The sequence below is a fragment of the Echinops telfairi genome, unplaced genomic scaffold (genome assembly GCF_000313985.2).
Source record: "Echinops telfairi isolate 266 unplaced genomic scaffold, ASM31398v2 ScPeMD7_23;HRSCAF=83, whole genome shotgun sequence".
Taxonomy (NCBI): Eukaryota; Metazoa; Chordata; class Mammalia; order Afrosoricida; family Tenrecidae; genus Echinops; species Echinops telfairi.
The window spans coordinates 22,907,526-22,920,888 of NW_022103920.1; the positions used below are offsets into that span (position 1 = coordinate 22,907,526).

Below are 13,363 nucleotides of genomic sequence, written 5' to 3' on the forward strand. Positions count from 1 at the left end.
GGAGGATAGTTATGTGTTTCATCAGTGCTTTTTATCCAATTCTCTCACAGGTGGGTTTTGGGTCGCCACTTTCCCTACACTCCTTCATGTCAATTTGATTGCTTGTTTTTGAATTTCTGATACCTATTCCTGTTGATACCTCATGATCACACAGTGTGGTGTGCTTCTTCCATGTGGGCTTTGTTGCATCTCAGCTAGATGGCTGCTTATTTATCTTCAAGTCTTTTAAGACCCCAGATGCCATATCTTTTGAAGCTGGACACCATCAGCTTTCTTCACCACGTTTGCTTATGCACCCATTTTGTCTTCAGCGATCATATCAGGGAAGGGGAGCATCATATAATGCCAGATTATTAAAACAAAGCATTCTTGTGTTGAGGGAGTACTTGAGTTGAGGCCCAATTTCCATCTGCTACCTTATTACTTAATATATAAATATATGTACATAGATCTATTTCTCTATCATTATGTATAGATATATTTGCATATGTACAAGCCTGTATTTAGACCTGTATAAATGACCTTTGCCTACTAGTTCTTTCCTCTATTTCCTTTTCGTTTCTTCTTGTCCTACTATGATGTCCGGCCTTCGTTCGGGTTTCTTTAATTCCTCTCGGTGACATTGCCCTTGATTAAGCTCCACCAGGTATCCTAAGCCCTCCTCACCATTGATCTTAGATTATGTGTTTTAAAGGCACGTTATCTACTGTTCTGAGGTTTCTTTGCCCTAAGGAATTTAGAGTATTCTTGGAATTTTAGATCTGCATCGAATATTTTTCCAACTGTTGATTCATCTTTTGTATTTTGAGCTATTAAATTCACCATGAAGTGACGCAGCAAGAACCCTAGTTTTGTGGCAGTATGAAAACATATTTGTCAAGGATGTGCCTGCATTAAAGTCCCATCTACTATGAGGGAAGGGAGTCAAATGGTGGATTTGATATATTGGAGGACTGGCAACTGAAAAGTCGCAGCAAAGACCTCAGTCCATAGGCACTCTGAATCACGTACTGAACAGAAGCTCTGGTGGTGTAGTAGTTAAGTGTTACACTGCTGCCCCAAATTCAGCAGTTTGAAACCACCAGTCCTTCTGTGGGAGAAATCTGAGGCTCCCAGGAAGAGTTGGAGTCTTGGGAACCCACGGGGACGTTCTGTTCTGCCCAGTAGGGTTGTCATGAGCCACAGGGGACCTGATGGCAGCGAGTTTGAGGGGTCGCGCACTGAATGTGTCTGTTTTGTTCTTTACAGGTGATATTGTACCCAACCTCTAACAGCTCCAAGTCCGCCGAGTTGCACCGAATGATCGTCCCCAAAAACAGCCAGGATTCTGACTTAAAAATCAAACTGGCTGTGCGGATGGATAAACCGCCACACATGAAACACAGTGGGTGAGTGTGCACCGGGGCGTGTTTTCTCGTGGATCACTGGATTTCGCTGCTGGGTAACTCGTCCTTCAGTTCATTCAGCAGATCAGGCTTTTGAGGAAGCTCCTCCTGAAATGGAAGATTTAGGTGGTTTAGATTATTTATGGTTTAATTCTATGGGGGCCTTAAAAGATAAGTACATGTGTTCATATAATGCTCTACCGGCTAATAAGTAATAGGTACCCATTTGGATTGGTAAAGGAGCCCTGGTGGTGTTGTGGTTACCTGTTGGGCTGCTAACTGCAAGGTCACCAGTTTGAAGCCACCAGCTGCTCCTCAAGAGAAAGATGGAGCTTTCTACTCTCATCACAAAACGTCATCTCAGAAACGCACAGGGGCAGTTCTCCCAGACCCTATGGGGTCGCCGTGACTCAGCATGCACTAACTGGCAGTGAGTTTGGTTTGGGGCTTGAGATCTGTTGCTATTGCCCATTGTTTATATTGATAAAGAATAATGGGGCATCGAGATAAGTTAAGGACTGGACTATAGAATGCAGCAGTGGTTGGAAGGAGTGTGACATGTGGTTCCCGAAAGCTCCCGCCCACAAGACTGTGTGAGTTTTGTCAGGAGGAAGATGAGTATTCATCCAGTGCATGAGTGAAAAAGAAGTCAATACTGGAGGAAAGGAGTGGTGGCAGAGAAGCCAGAGGTACGGGGTTCCTCCCACTCACCGCGGCACATAGTCAGCCATCATCTCTGCCCAGGTTCTTTTTTCATTGTAGTTGGTAAAGAAGCAGGTCTGAACTCTTGAATTTAAAATGTTGGTGGGGAGGGGCGTAATGGGTCACACATTGGGCTGCTAACCACAAGGTCCGCAGTTTGAGACCACCAGCTGTTCCACAGGGGAACGGAGACTTTTTGCTGCTGTAAAGAGTCCGTCATAGGCCAGATGGCTGTGACTTCCTGTTAGAGTTCAAAACGCCAAGTCTTTCTCAGCCTAAGTCACTCACCGCAGCCACGTTTCAAGATAGGGGTGTCCACTTCCTTTAGGAAAGAATGTGACCATTTTTCTTTTTTGAGTGAAGTCTAAAAAAAAAGTATTCCTATACCTAGAGGTTGGCTTTCTTTGGGGCAAACCACCCATTTGAGGCAGTTAACAGATGATTCTGCAAGATCAGGGGATAATTTGGATGGTCAGTATGGTAGTTAAATAATCTCATGTCAACCTGAGTGTATTAAGAGTGAAAGGGTGGGGTCTAGCCTGTCAATCAGATCACAACCTGATGATTTCCCCTTGTGGGCATGGCCTTCTCATGAGGATTCTGGGAACTTCCTCTCTTCCTCCCTGGAGGCAGGATGCTCTCTCTCTCTGCTTCACATTCCCTTGAAGGAGACACTCAGAGAGCCAAAGGAGCCATCATTGAGATGCTTCCACCGGCAATGGATCCACAAGACTTTGTACCCACCAGCCCATTATCTTCCTGTATTCCTCATCATTACATGTGTTGCATGAGTCTGAAGAGAAATTTATAGACTAGTATCGGACATGTGGGCTAACATTGGACTTATGGACTTGATCTGGACTGGACTGGGATGTTTTCTCAATATGCAATTGCTCTATGACATAAAGCTCTCTCGTATACATATGAGTGTCTCTGGATTTGTTTCTCTAGTCAACTTGCACTAACAGTTAATGAGGAAAACAGAATTACCCTGAACCGGGGTCAACTCAACTGTACTGTTGGAGTGGAACTAAGAACCATGCTGCTTTGATCCTAGTGGGCAGTGCATTCCAGAGGGAGAGCAGGCATCTTCAAGAAGAAGGAAGGGTGGGATCATGGAAGCAAGTTGCCTTATGTTCTGTTAACCAGTTGTACCAGTCAGGGACTCAAGACTCTTAGAAAGGGAGTTTTCTAAGAAATTCGTTTGACTGACTTATCTTATGACATCATAAATTTAGCAATGCAGAGAAAAGTCTAATGTGGCTTAGCACAAGTTGCAAACGGAGGTCTTGGTAGTTATTATTTACAGTTCTTTCATTCATCCATCCATCTGCTCACCATTGACTTACTCAACAGATAAGTATGGAGTGCTTGCCTTGTTCCTGCCAGAACAAAATTCAGTGAATTACCAACACTGTTCTTAAGGAATTGGCTGGTCATGACTCAAGAGATAGGTACATACTAATAATTATAATATTAACTGATACATGCAGTCAGAGAAGAATGTGGGTCTGGGAGAAATGACACCTGACTTTGACAGGAGCAAGTCAGTGAAATTCTCACAAGACACTTGCCTTTGAGCTGAAACGTGGATGGATGCAGCAAGTGGGGAATGGAGAGGAAGGACATTCCAGTCACATGGCATAGCATGAGTCTTGGAGGACTGGTGAGCTCAGGGTGGCTAGCTTGGTGCACCTGAAAATAAGGTGCTGTTGAGACTACAGAGGTATAGTCTCGTGAAATGTGAGAGAGCATGGTATGTTCTAGAATCTGCAGTTCTTTCTTGATCGTGGTTCACTGAGTCTCTGTATGACTTTCAAAGAAGAAATGGGGGGTTGTGTTGACAAGGACCTTGGTTGGTACCCAGACAGCTTCCAGACAGTCCCAGGACACAGGGCGAGTGATGCAGTCGTCAGCTCCCATCAGAAAAGAAAGCCTGCACTAATCCTTTTCAGTATGTTCAGAATACAGCCGCCAGCTGGCATCATCCAGCCTCCTTCCCGGAGGTCATTGCGTTCTTCTTTTAGCACTTCTGTGTAGAATGATGAGGCTGTCTGCTCCGTGAAGATTTGTAACCTCAAAGTCTGCACAGGGTTGCTATATGTCTGAAATGGCCCTATGGCAATGGGTTTGATTTGAGAGGTTGGTTTTTGTGGGTTTTATGGAGGAAGGAGAATTCGTGGTATTTTGACCAAATCAAGATCCCCAGAGCTGCTCTGGAATTAACTTCTGTCTACAGTGATAGATTTCTCAGTGCTCTAGTGGTTTGAAGCCCAAAATATAACCCACTATTCCAGCAGAGGTCCTTACAACTATAGGTTCAGGGGAACTCAATCATATAGATCATCTGCTGAAATGGGTGCATAAGTAAATGTGGTGAAGAAAGCTGATGGTGCCCGGCTATCAAAAGATTATAACATCTGGGGTCTTAAAGACTTGAAGATAAACAAGTGGCCATTAGCTGAGATGCAACAAAGCCCACATGATAGAAGCCCACCAGCCTATGTGATCATGAGGTGTCAATGGGATCAGGTATCAGGCATCAAAGACACAAAACAAAACAAACAAAAATCTTGTTTTTGTAGCCTGTGTCAGAATGGCTACAAGGAAGAGATGAGCCAGTCAGGGTGCAGTATAGCACAGACAAAACACGCAACCTTCCTCTAGTTCTTTAATGCTCCCCCACCCCCTGCCTCCATTATCATAACCCCTATTCTATCTTAAAAATATGGCTAGACCACAACATGTATTCTGGTACAGTAAGAGCTCGCAACACAGGGAATCCAGAACAGATAAACCCCTCGGGACCAATAAGGGGAGCAGTGACACTAGGAGGGGGAGGGGAGGGAAGGGAGGAATAAGGGGGAACCAATCACAATAATGGATGTATAGTCCCCCTCCCAGGGGGACAGACAGCAGAAAAGTGGGTGAAAGGAGATAGCGGTCAGTATAAGACATGAAAAAAATAAAAAGAATAATTTCTAAATTATCAAGGGGACATGGGAGAGGCAAAGTGGGGGAGGGAGGGAAAAATGAACTGATACCAAAGGCTCAAGTAGGAAAAAAATGTTTTGAAAAAGGTGATGACAACATATGTACAGATGTGTTTGACACAATGGATAGATATATGTATTGTGAAAGAGCTGTAACAGTCCCCAATAAAATAAAAACTAAATAATAATAATAATATAGATCATCTTAGTTCCTCAATCAAATCTATGAAGCTCAGAAACTCACATTGAATTGAGACCAGGGATGTTTATACCCCAGCCACATCCATTATTATGTGCCACTGTTAAAGAGATACTAGCATGCATTTCCAATATATCTGGGTATCTGGAGCTTATGGTATGCCAGGAAGGGAATTCCATAGTTAAACATATGTGTGAGATGGTTCTGTGTTATGCAGTATAGTTAAGATAAGAATATCATGTTTTATTGAACTATTATTATTCCAAATAATAGTTCAGTAGAAACTCTTTTAGCACAAGTATTGAAAGGAACAAATAAAATCTAACAAAATTAAAAATTTCAGTGCTAATATCAGACTATATCCCTGGGATAAGAGGCTAGACAGCTGCATAACAGATGCACAAGCATCTCTTCTTGTGGTTTCTCTGTGCCGGTGTGACAATTATTTCTGTAAAGTATTTTGACTATTGCCTTGTATGTAGATGGGTATGGAAGATGTGTTGTTACCTACAGTCTAGCTATATTTGTCTTTGCCAGAAGTGCTTCAGAAATGGACTTTAGTCTACTTAATTACATTTAAAAAGAGAGATTAAAAAAAACCTTTTTTCATTCTAAGTACTCTTTCACATGCCAAAGTAATAATATAGCAGAGGTAGTAGATTGATAGTAGTAGATTAATAAGGGTTTGCTTTGGGACTGGATCGTGTTCTTTCAATAATTCATTTTATAATGAATAATTAACTGATGAGTCATGAATAATTGAAAAAGAGACTTGCCAACTTTAAAAAAGATTAATTTACCTTTGAAAGACGGCAAACTCCTCTTACAAGTAAAGTTATTAAAAGGATTAAACAGTAAGTGGGAGGATTATGCATTTTTTTATCTTCAGAGTACTTTTGCAGAACTAGACTTGGAAATACGTTGAGGCTTTAGTCATAAAACCTATTCTGTTTAGTCGTTTGGGGAATAACTCTCTTTTTTATGCAGATTCTTAAACATAATCTCTGTCTTATTGTCACTAATAGAAGAAAAGTTGTATTATCTTTCAGTCCCACTCTTTCCACGAACTTTTTGAAACCCCTTCATACATGATGTGTTGCCCTTAAATAATTATTTTTTGTAAGTGTTTTTTTCTTTGTTGCTCTGTGCTGAGAATTGAGTGAAGGCTTACTGCAGAGCGGATCTCAGATTCCACATTTAAGGAATGTCACTGGAATGCCCTCCTTGTGACATCACCCACCCCGCCTAGTCCTTCTCCTTCTACTCCCTCTTATTTCCTAGCCCTTCAGAACTTTGTCCTGGGACAAGTGCTCTCCCCTTGGACCCAAGTTGTTGACTATTCGAAGGTGTGCACACCTTTATCATTCCCCTATATACAAGTCTATAATTGTGCTTAAAATTGAGCCCCAGGCGTGAGTTCAGTTTCAGACTTGAAGGGTGACCAAAAGCCATAGTCAGGGGTTCCACCAATCTCTGTTTGACCAACAGCCTGGTCTCTTCCATTATATATGAGCTTTGTTTCACAATTTTTCCCTCCCACTTTACGCAGGACCTTCTACATGATCCATTGCAGAGAAACTGGTACCGGTAGCTGAGCACCCTCTAGCTATTTAGGTCTAAAGGTCATAGAGCCTGATACAGGTGTGCATGGTGCACGGGTCCATTGCAAGAATTGTTTCTATTTGTCTTCCATTCCCTTCACTCTTCTGGACCGAGAGAAACCGATACGTGTACCGTGCACGACCACCCGCAAGTTTTTAAGCTTTCTTAATTGGTACATGTCGTTTACGCTCATTTTTATATTCCTTACAATTTTATGGAGCGCATCGCTGTCCTCCTCATCATTATTCATATGCACATCCGTCCTGGTTTTTCACTGTGGGAGGCACTTGAGCTTGAAACAGATCTAAGAAACTTAAAGCAAAGTGTGGAACCCGAAAATGTGTGTAATGCTGATGAAGAGGCCTGGTACACACCCTCTACAGCAGTCACAGGAGTCCAAAGGAAACAGACGTGGATGCGAACTCTAGCACCCTGAGCTTCCGAAGACTGGTTAGAGAAGTCGATTAAACACCAGCTAGGAGATGAGACCGAACAAATGTGGCAAGAGAAGAGACACATGGGTGAATTGTCAGCTGGCTCTCTTCAACGTTTGCAAGCAGCATGATATTGAAACAGAAACATGATAGCCCAAATGCGCCGTGGTGAATGGTGACAAGAAAGGTCGATCCGTCCTTGTCCCCCACACCCCCATCAGATGGTAACCAGCCCTCACCCTCACCTACTCAGCAACCATGATCTTCCTCCCCCCACCCCCCCCCACCCCCCTCCCCCAGCCCACAGATACACACAGTCATTGCTGTGTTTGAGCTGGAAGCTGCTCCTCGTGGATCCGACTTCTGGTGTGACATCCCTGTGTCTGGAGGCCTGTGAGCATGTTCCACTTTGTCAGACAAGCAGAGCACACCATGCCAGGTCCCTGACAATGACCGGGCAAGAAAACCCCTTCTAGTGACCACCCACCCTGCCCTGAGTGACTGTGTGGGCCCAGAGTGCCTACCGAAACAAGATCCTGAATTCAGCCCATAGGACCACTTCCAGATCAGCTACCCGATCCCAGACAACATCTAGAACAGCAGCAACTCCAGCCGGGGCTGGGCGTCCCACCCTTACACTCCTCTTCTCCCACCCAATGGGCTCCACGACTGGCTTGAGGTTCTTGGCTCCCTACAGTTTCCCCTCCTGGTTTGGATTATTTTTTTTCCTTTTTCCTTTTAGTTATTAAGTTCTTTTTTTATTGCTGTTGATTACTGCTTCTCCCCGCCCCCCCTCTGTTGTTTGCTTTTGTGTTGTCCTCTCTCTTGTTCTCTCCCCACTGGGTAGGAGACAACAATCCTTGCCGCATGACCCAGCCACACGTGTACCTGCTGTATCTTCCTTGAACTGCGCAAAGGTCTTGAACCACTTGATCTTTTTTGAAATAGAAAATAAAATATATCTGATCTCTGGCTGCGTTTCTGCTGAACTGGTCAGTCTATGACTCTTTGCTAGAGATTAGCTAACAGATCTAGTTACAAGCAAATGAAAAGGTAGATTTGATTAGGATGAAATAAACATAATGACGATTTGATCGATTTAAAAACAAAGTGAGCATTACCACACGATATACATTTGACCCCAAAACAAAAGATTAATTTATTCTTTTGGTGTCTGTCATATAACTAATTCTTAGGTGAATCGGTTAAATGAACCACCGGCTAGATTTTGAATTGTTAAAAGATCCACACCTAGCTTTTGAGTTGACATCGCTGCCTGTGTGCAGCTGGAAAACAGAAGTGTGTTTGAGCAGCTGAACTATCCTTGAGCGTAGCCTAGTGGCTAAGTCACGGTATTAGCGAACACTTCAAACCACCACCACGTTCTTATTAAATGACTGCCGTTTCCTGAATGACTGCCGTTTCCTGATTCACAGCCTGTTAACTCAGCAGGGGGCAGAAAGCAAAATAAGGTGGAACTTAGAAAACAGATAGTGTTATGAAAATTAAATCTACAGTTGAAAAGGAGAAAGAAGAAAAAGTAAATTAGTTGTCACCAATATGCGAGACAATCCTGAACAGAATCTATCAGAAATGCTCAAGCTACTGATTGTTTTTTTGGAAGTAAGTGAATAAAACTGCACGGATACATAGTAATGGAAGGCTTAGCCCAGTGAAGCACTGGCAAGATTAAATTTTAGCAAGACTGAATACTACTGCTATATAAATAGTGTGTTTCTCTTTGTGCCGTGTCATGTGTACCTTTTTAATACATAAATCAGTGGAGTGGATGCAGCTAGTATTTTGAATTTGCCTTATGAAACTCCCCAGCACAATTTGCATTCCTAAAGATCAAAGAAGGGGCTTTAGAAACTTTGTGGGAAAATGGACTTCAGTGATACTGGAATTTTCCCATAAACTTTTGAAGCATCTTTGCACAGGTAGCCCCCAATTCTTAGTGGGGTGCCATTCTGATGGCTTCATCATAAGTCAGGTGTGTTGGTTTTTATTTCCATAAAAAGATAGGGTGTTTAAATTTTTCATTACTATTGCTTTTTATCCATAACTTTATAAATTTTATCTTTATTCGTCTTTGAAGACGGGGAATATTATGTATGAACTTACAGATAGAAATGTTTTATTATATACACACAAATACACAAATCATAAAAATTTCCTGCAGCAACAGGGTTGGGTGGCCTTGACATTTTTTCCATTGTGGTGACGGCTCTACTTGTGGAAGCTTCTGGATCCTCCTGGGCCTGGAGATGGCCTTTCTAGTAAAAAAATAATAAGAGACCTCTGAATGATCTTGTTCTTTTCCTCTCCATAAATTTCATGGTGAGGTAAATCTATAGGAGCAGTCACTGGAGTCATGGTTTCTTGGGGGTATGGCAGGGCGGGTTGAGGGGTAGGGGGATGGGGAGCTAAGAACAATGAAATCAAGAAAAGAGAAAGTGTCCCCAAATTGCGGTGATGATTTTATAATTCTTCTTAATATAATTGAGTGATTGAATTGTATAATATGTGTATTATATTCCAATAAGACTAATTTTTTTCTTTAACGGTTATTTTTCAATGTTCTTATTAATTGGGATTAAGATATATCAAATCATTCTATAGTTCAACCATGTCCCGCAGAATTGTAAATTTGCTCTCACAATCACTTTCCAAACATTTCTTTAATGCATGAACTCCCTGACCTCATCTCCTCTTTCCCCCGCCACCACCACCGTACCCCAAACCCCGAAACGCTTATTCTACTTGCTGTCTCTATAGGCTCATCAATCCTGGGTTTCATATCCTGAAAAATGGAAAAGCATATAACACACCTTCAAGAGGGTGACCCCAATGAGCTAACCCCTCTGAGATACACCCTGCTATGTACAAACACAAACCAAACAACACAACACAAATCAAACAACACAACACAAACCAAAAATACAGAAAATTTTGGAAACTAGATCAGGTCCAGCCTGCCTCCTAGGGGGAGTCTGCTGACACGGTTTTCACTGTTCAAGTCACATGTCTGCCTTTGATCTTGTATCCTCAACTCTCTGATGCACTCTGTTTAGTAACCACTTCCTTCCATCCCTCAGTTGTGAACAGAGGAGGTCACCAGAGGCTTATTTCCTATGTAGTTCCACAAATGGATCTGGGACTCCCACTGTCATCCGCAGCCTTCTGCAAACCAGATCCTCACACTTTAGGCTCAGATATACTAATCCCTCCTTCAACTTTAGATTATATGATTTATAATCCTTTGATGACTAATGAGGGTATATGCTTCTTCCATGTGGACTTCTCACTTACATGGCTACTTGTTTGAAGACAAGCCTTTAAGACCCCTGACACTAATTAATAAAATATGTATATATTTTTTTTTTAATTGTTTCATGGTGACCTCTCCCTCCACCTCATCCAGCAGGCCATCAGCATTTGAGTTCATGTTTTCAAGTAGCCCAGGTCCCTTATTTAGTTCAGGGGGGAAAATTCAGCTAATCATTTCTTTTCTTTTTTTTTTAATGCAACTTTTCTTCTTTGTCCTCATTATTTCAATCAACTTCCATATTTTCCCCCTCTGCAAGATCCATTAAAGCCTGATCCGCCCATTTCCCTCCTTGGTGATCCAAGAGCTATTCTATATCAGTGATACCAACCCTGGATTCCACATCTCTGCCCTATGAATGATTTTCCCAGAAATCTCTCCCTGCACAATACCTGATCAATTCTGGGAGTGCGTTCTCACAGCTAAGCGGTTTTGTTTGTTTGATTCCCCATATCTCCTGCATGCGTTTCCGTGTAACTTCCACCCAGGAAGATATCTTAACGATAAGATACACCAAACAGCCAAACTATCTTAATTGCATTTCATCATGGCTTAGAATACGAAGGGTTCCAGAGAGCCCACAACTTCAAAAAGATCTTTTCTTTTCATTCAATTTTGCCACCAACAATTGGAAGCCCCCTTACATAAGCCAAGCACAAATGGCTGGGGATCAAGCAGCTGTTCCTTAGGAGAAAAACCTGGCTTTCTGCTTCTGTAAATATCACCCCCAAGAAATTCTGGGGCCGTTCCTGCTCTGTCAGGAATACAGAACTCTGTGAGTCCAGACAGCAGCTACCAAGAGCAACAACAAACCCCGTGTAATTTAGGGCACTGTCTGATGTCCAAAGGGAGGAAAACTCTAAACAAGGTATCATTTGCTCAGCGGGACCAGACCTTACAAAAGGATGGGTCTGACCTGTCCCATAAAAAATTGAATCTCTCCCAAAACAGCCATAACAGAAATCATGTGAATGCTCACATGTGGAGAAGGATGTGATGAACGTCACCGGGCAACTTGTGTCTGAACAGGAACCCAAACCTTCACCTAAAACGCAGTAAAATATGACTTGTAATTTATCGATCCCTCTGTTTTAGTGTACCTTTTAGAATCAGCTTGGTACCTGTCCTTACCTAAAATAACATTTATTTGGAGGCCTGATCGCCACTGGAATGTGTGGAAGCCTGCCAGCACTTTCGAGCATGAGGCGGGTTTCCAAAAGTTCATGGAGAATGTGAGTATAAGATATATGGAATTTGTCCCAAACTGTTGACGCACATGCATAAACAGCTGTCTGCTGTGTGTGTTCCTATACCTATGCATACACACTTCGATTTGAAAGTGCAGTTTGACCTTTCCATCGTCGAGATGTGCTTAGGTTCAAAGAAATTGCTTTGTACAGCATCGTCAAAAACTTCTGCCAGGATTCTGGAAGTTCTTCCTCCGTGACTGATTCCTGTTCCAGAAGAACACTGTGTCCTGGTGCTTTCACAAGCGTTGATGTAACAAGTGAAGTTTCACTTTGTGCATTGAAGCCCTTTGACAAAACCGAGAGATTGTCAAAGATATGTCGGGTAATTTTCATTGCAAAGGAATGGCATCGAGAAGTTTGGGGATACTAACCCTTGAGTTAGTACAGTAAAATCATGGGCTTGTTTATGCTTAAACATTGTGGGAGGTCAAAAAAGTTTGGCCATTTTCTTTATGTGTATAACTTCCCTCTGATAGAGGTGAGTGGACAGTGGAGAAAATGGAGGAAGGGACAGTATTGGTTTCGTCGAATAAGCTCTAGTTCAAAAGCCAGAAGACTTGAGCTTTGGTCCCAATTGTGGCCCTCACTTGGACAAATCACCTCATCGCTCTTGGCCTTGATTTTTTTCAGTTGCACAAGAAAATAGTTAGCTAGAAAATACAAGAGACGTCTTGTTCTTGTTAGATGCAGAGGATCCCACTCTGATCCACGGATGCCTCGTGTGTGCAGAGTTGAATGGTCCACAGGGTTTGCACGGCTGTGACTTTGCAGAAGGGTGTCACCAGGCTTTTCCTTTGAGTGGCCTCTGCAGGAATTTGAACCACCTAGTCTTGGAGCTAGTCGTTGTGTGCTTCCCCATTTGCTCCAACCAGAGACTCCTTGAAAGACTTCTTGTGTACCTTACACAAGAGGGAGTGAACTATGACAGATGTCCCAATGGACAGACATCCAATGGGAATAAAACAATAGTTGCGGGAAGCAGTGATGAGTAGGATAGTGTCAGTTTGCTTTAACTTTTCTACAGACAGGCGATCATTGAAGGATTCAATGGGCAAAGTATGGAGCAATGCATGAAGCATCAAAAAAAGATGAATACACAGAGTGACTCCATCAAAAAGAATTGGTTGACATTCAACCATTTCAAGTGGCAGCGTATGATTAAGAACCAATGGTATTGAAGGAAAAAGTCCAAGATGCCCTGACGGCATGAATGAAAGACGACATTCCAAGAATTAGTGGAATACCAATTAAAATGTTTCAACAAGCCAATGAATGGCTAGAAGCAGTCACTCATTATACAAAGACATTCAGAAGACAGGGACCTGGTCAACTGACTAGGAGAGATCCATATCTGTGCCGATTCCAAAGATAGGAGACCCCCATAGAATGCAGAATGTATCAGCCAATATCATTGATAACACATGCAAGTAAACCTTTGCTGCTAATTTGTTTTAAGATTGTAGCAGGACA

At 42.4% G+C, this 13,363-nt stretch overlaps 1 protein-coding gene across 12 annotated transcripts in view; it reads left to right on the plus strand.

The window, feature by feature from the left end:
• The window catches only part of CADPS2 (calcium dependent secretion activator 2), a 382,815-nt gene that overhangs the window by 149,514 nt on the left and 219,938 nt on the right, over positions 1-13,363 (plus strand). For all 12 annotated transcript variants that reach the window (XM_045288824.1, XM_030885179.2, XM_045288828.1 and 9 more), the window contains exon 7: positions 1,249-1,388. In XM_045288824.1, coding sequence (XP_045144759.1) covers positions 1,249-1,388 — 140 coding nt within the window. The remainder of the gene's footprint in view (positions 1-1,248; positions 1,389-13,363) is intronic.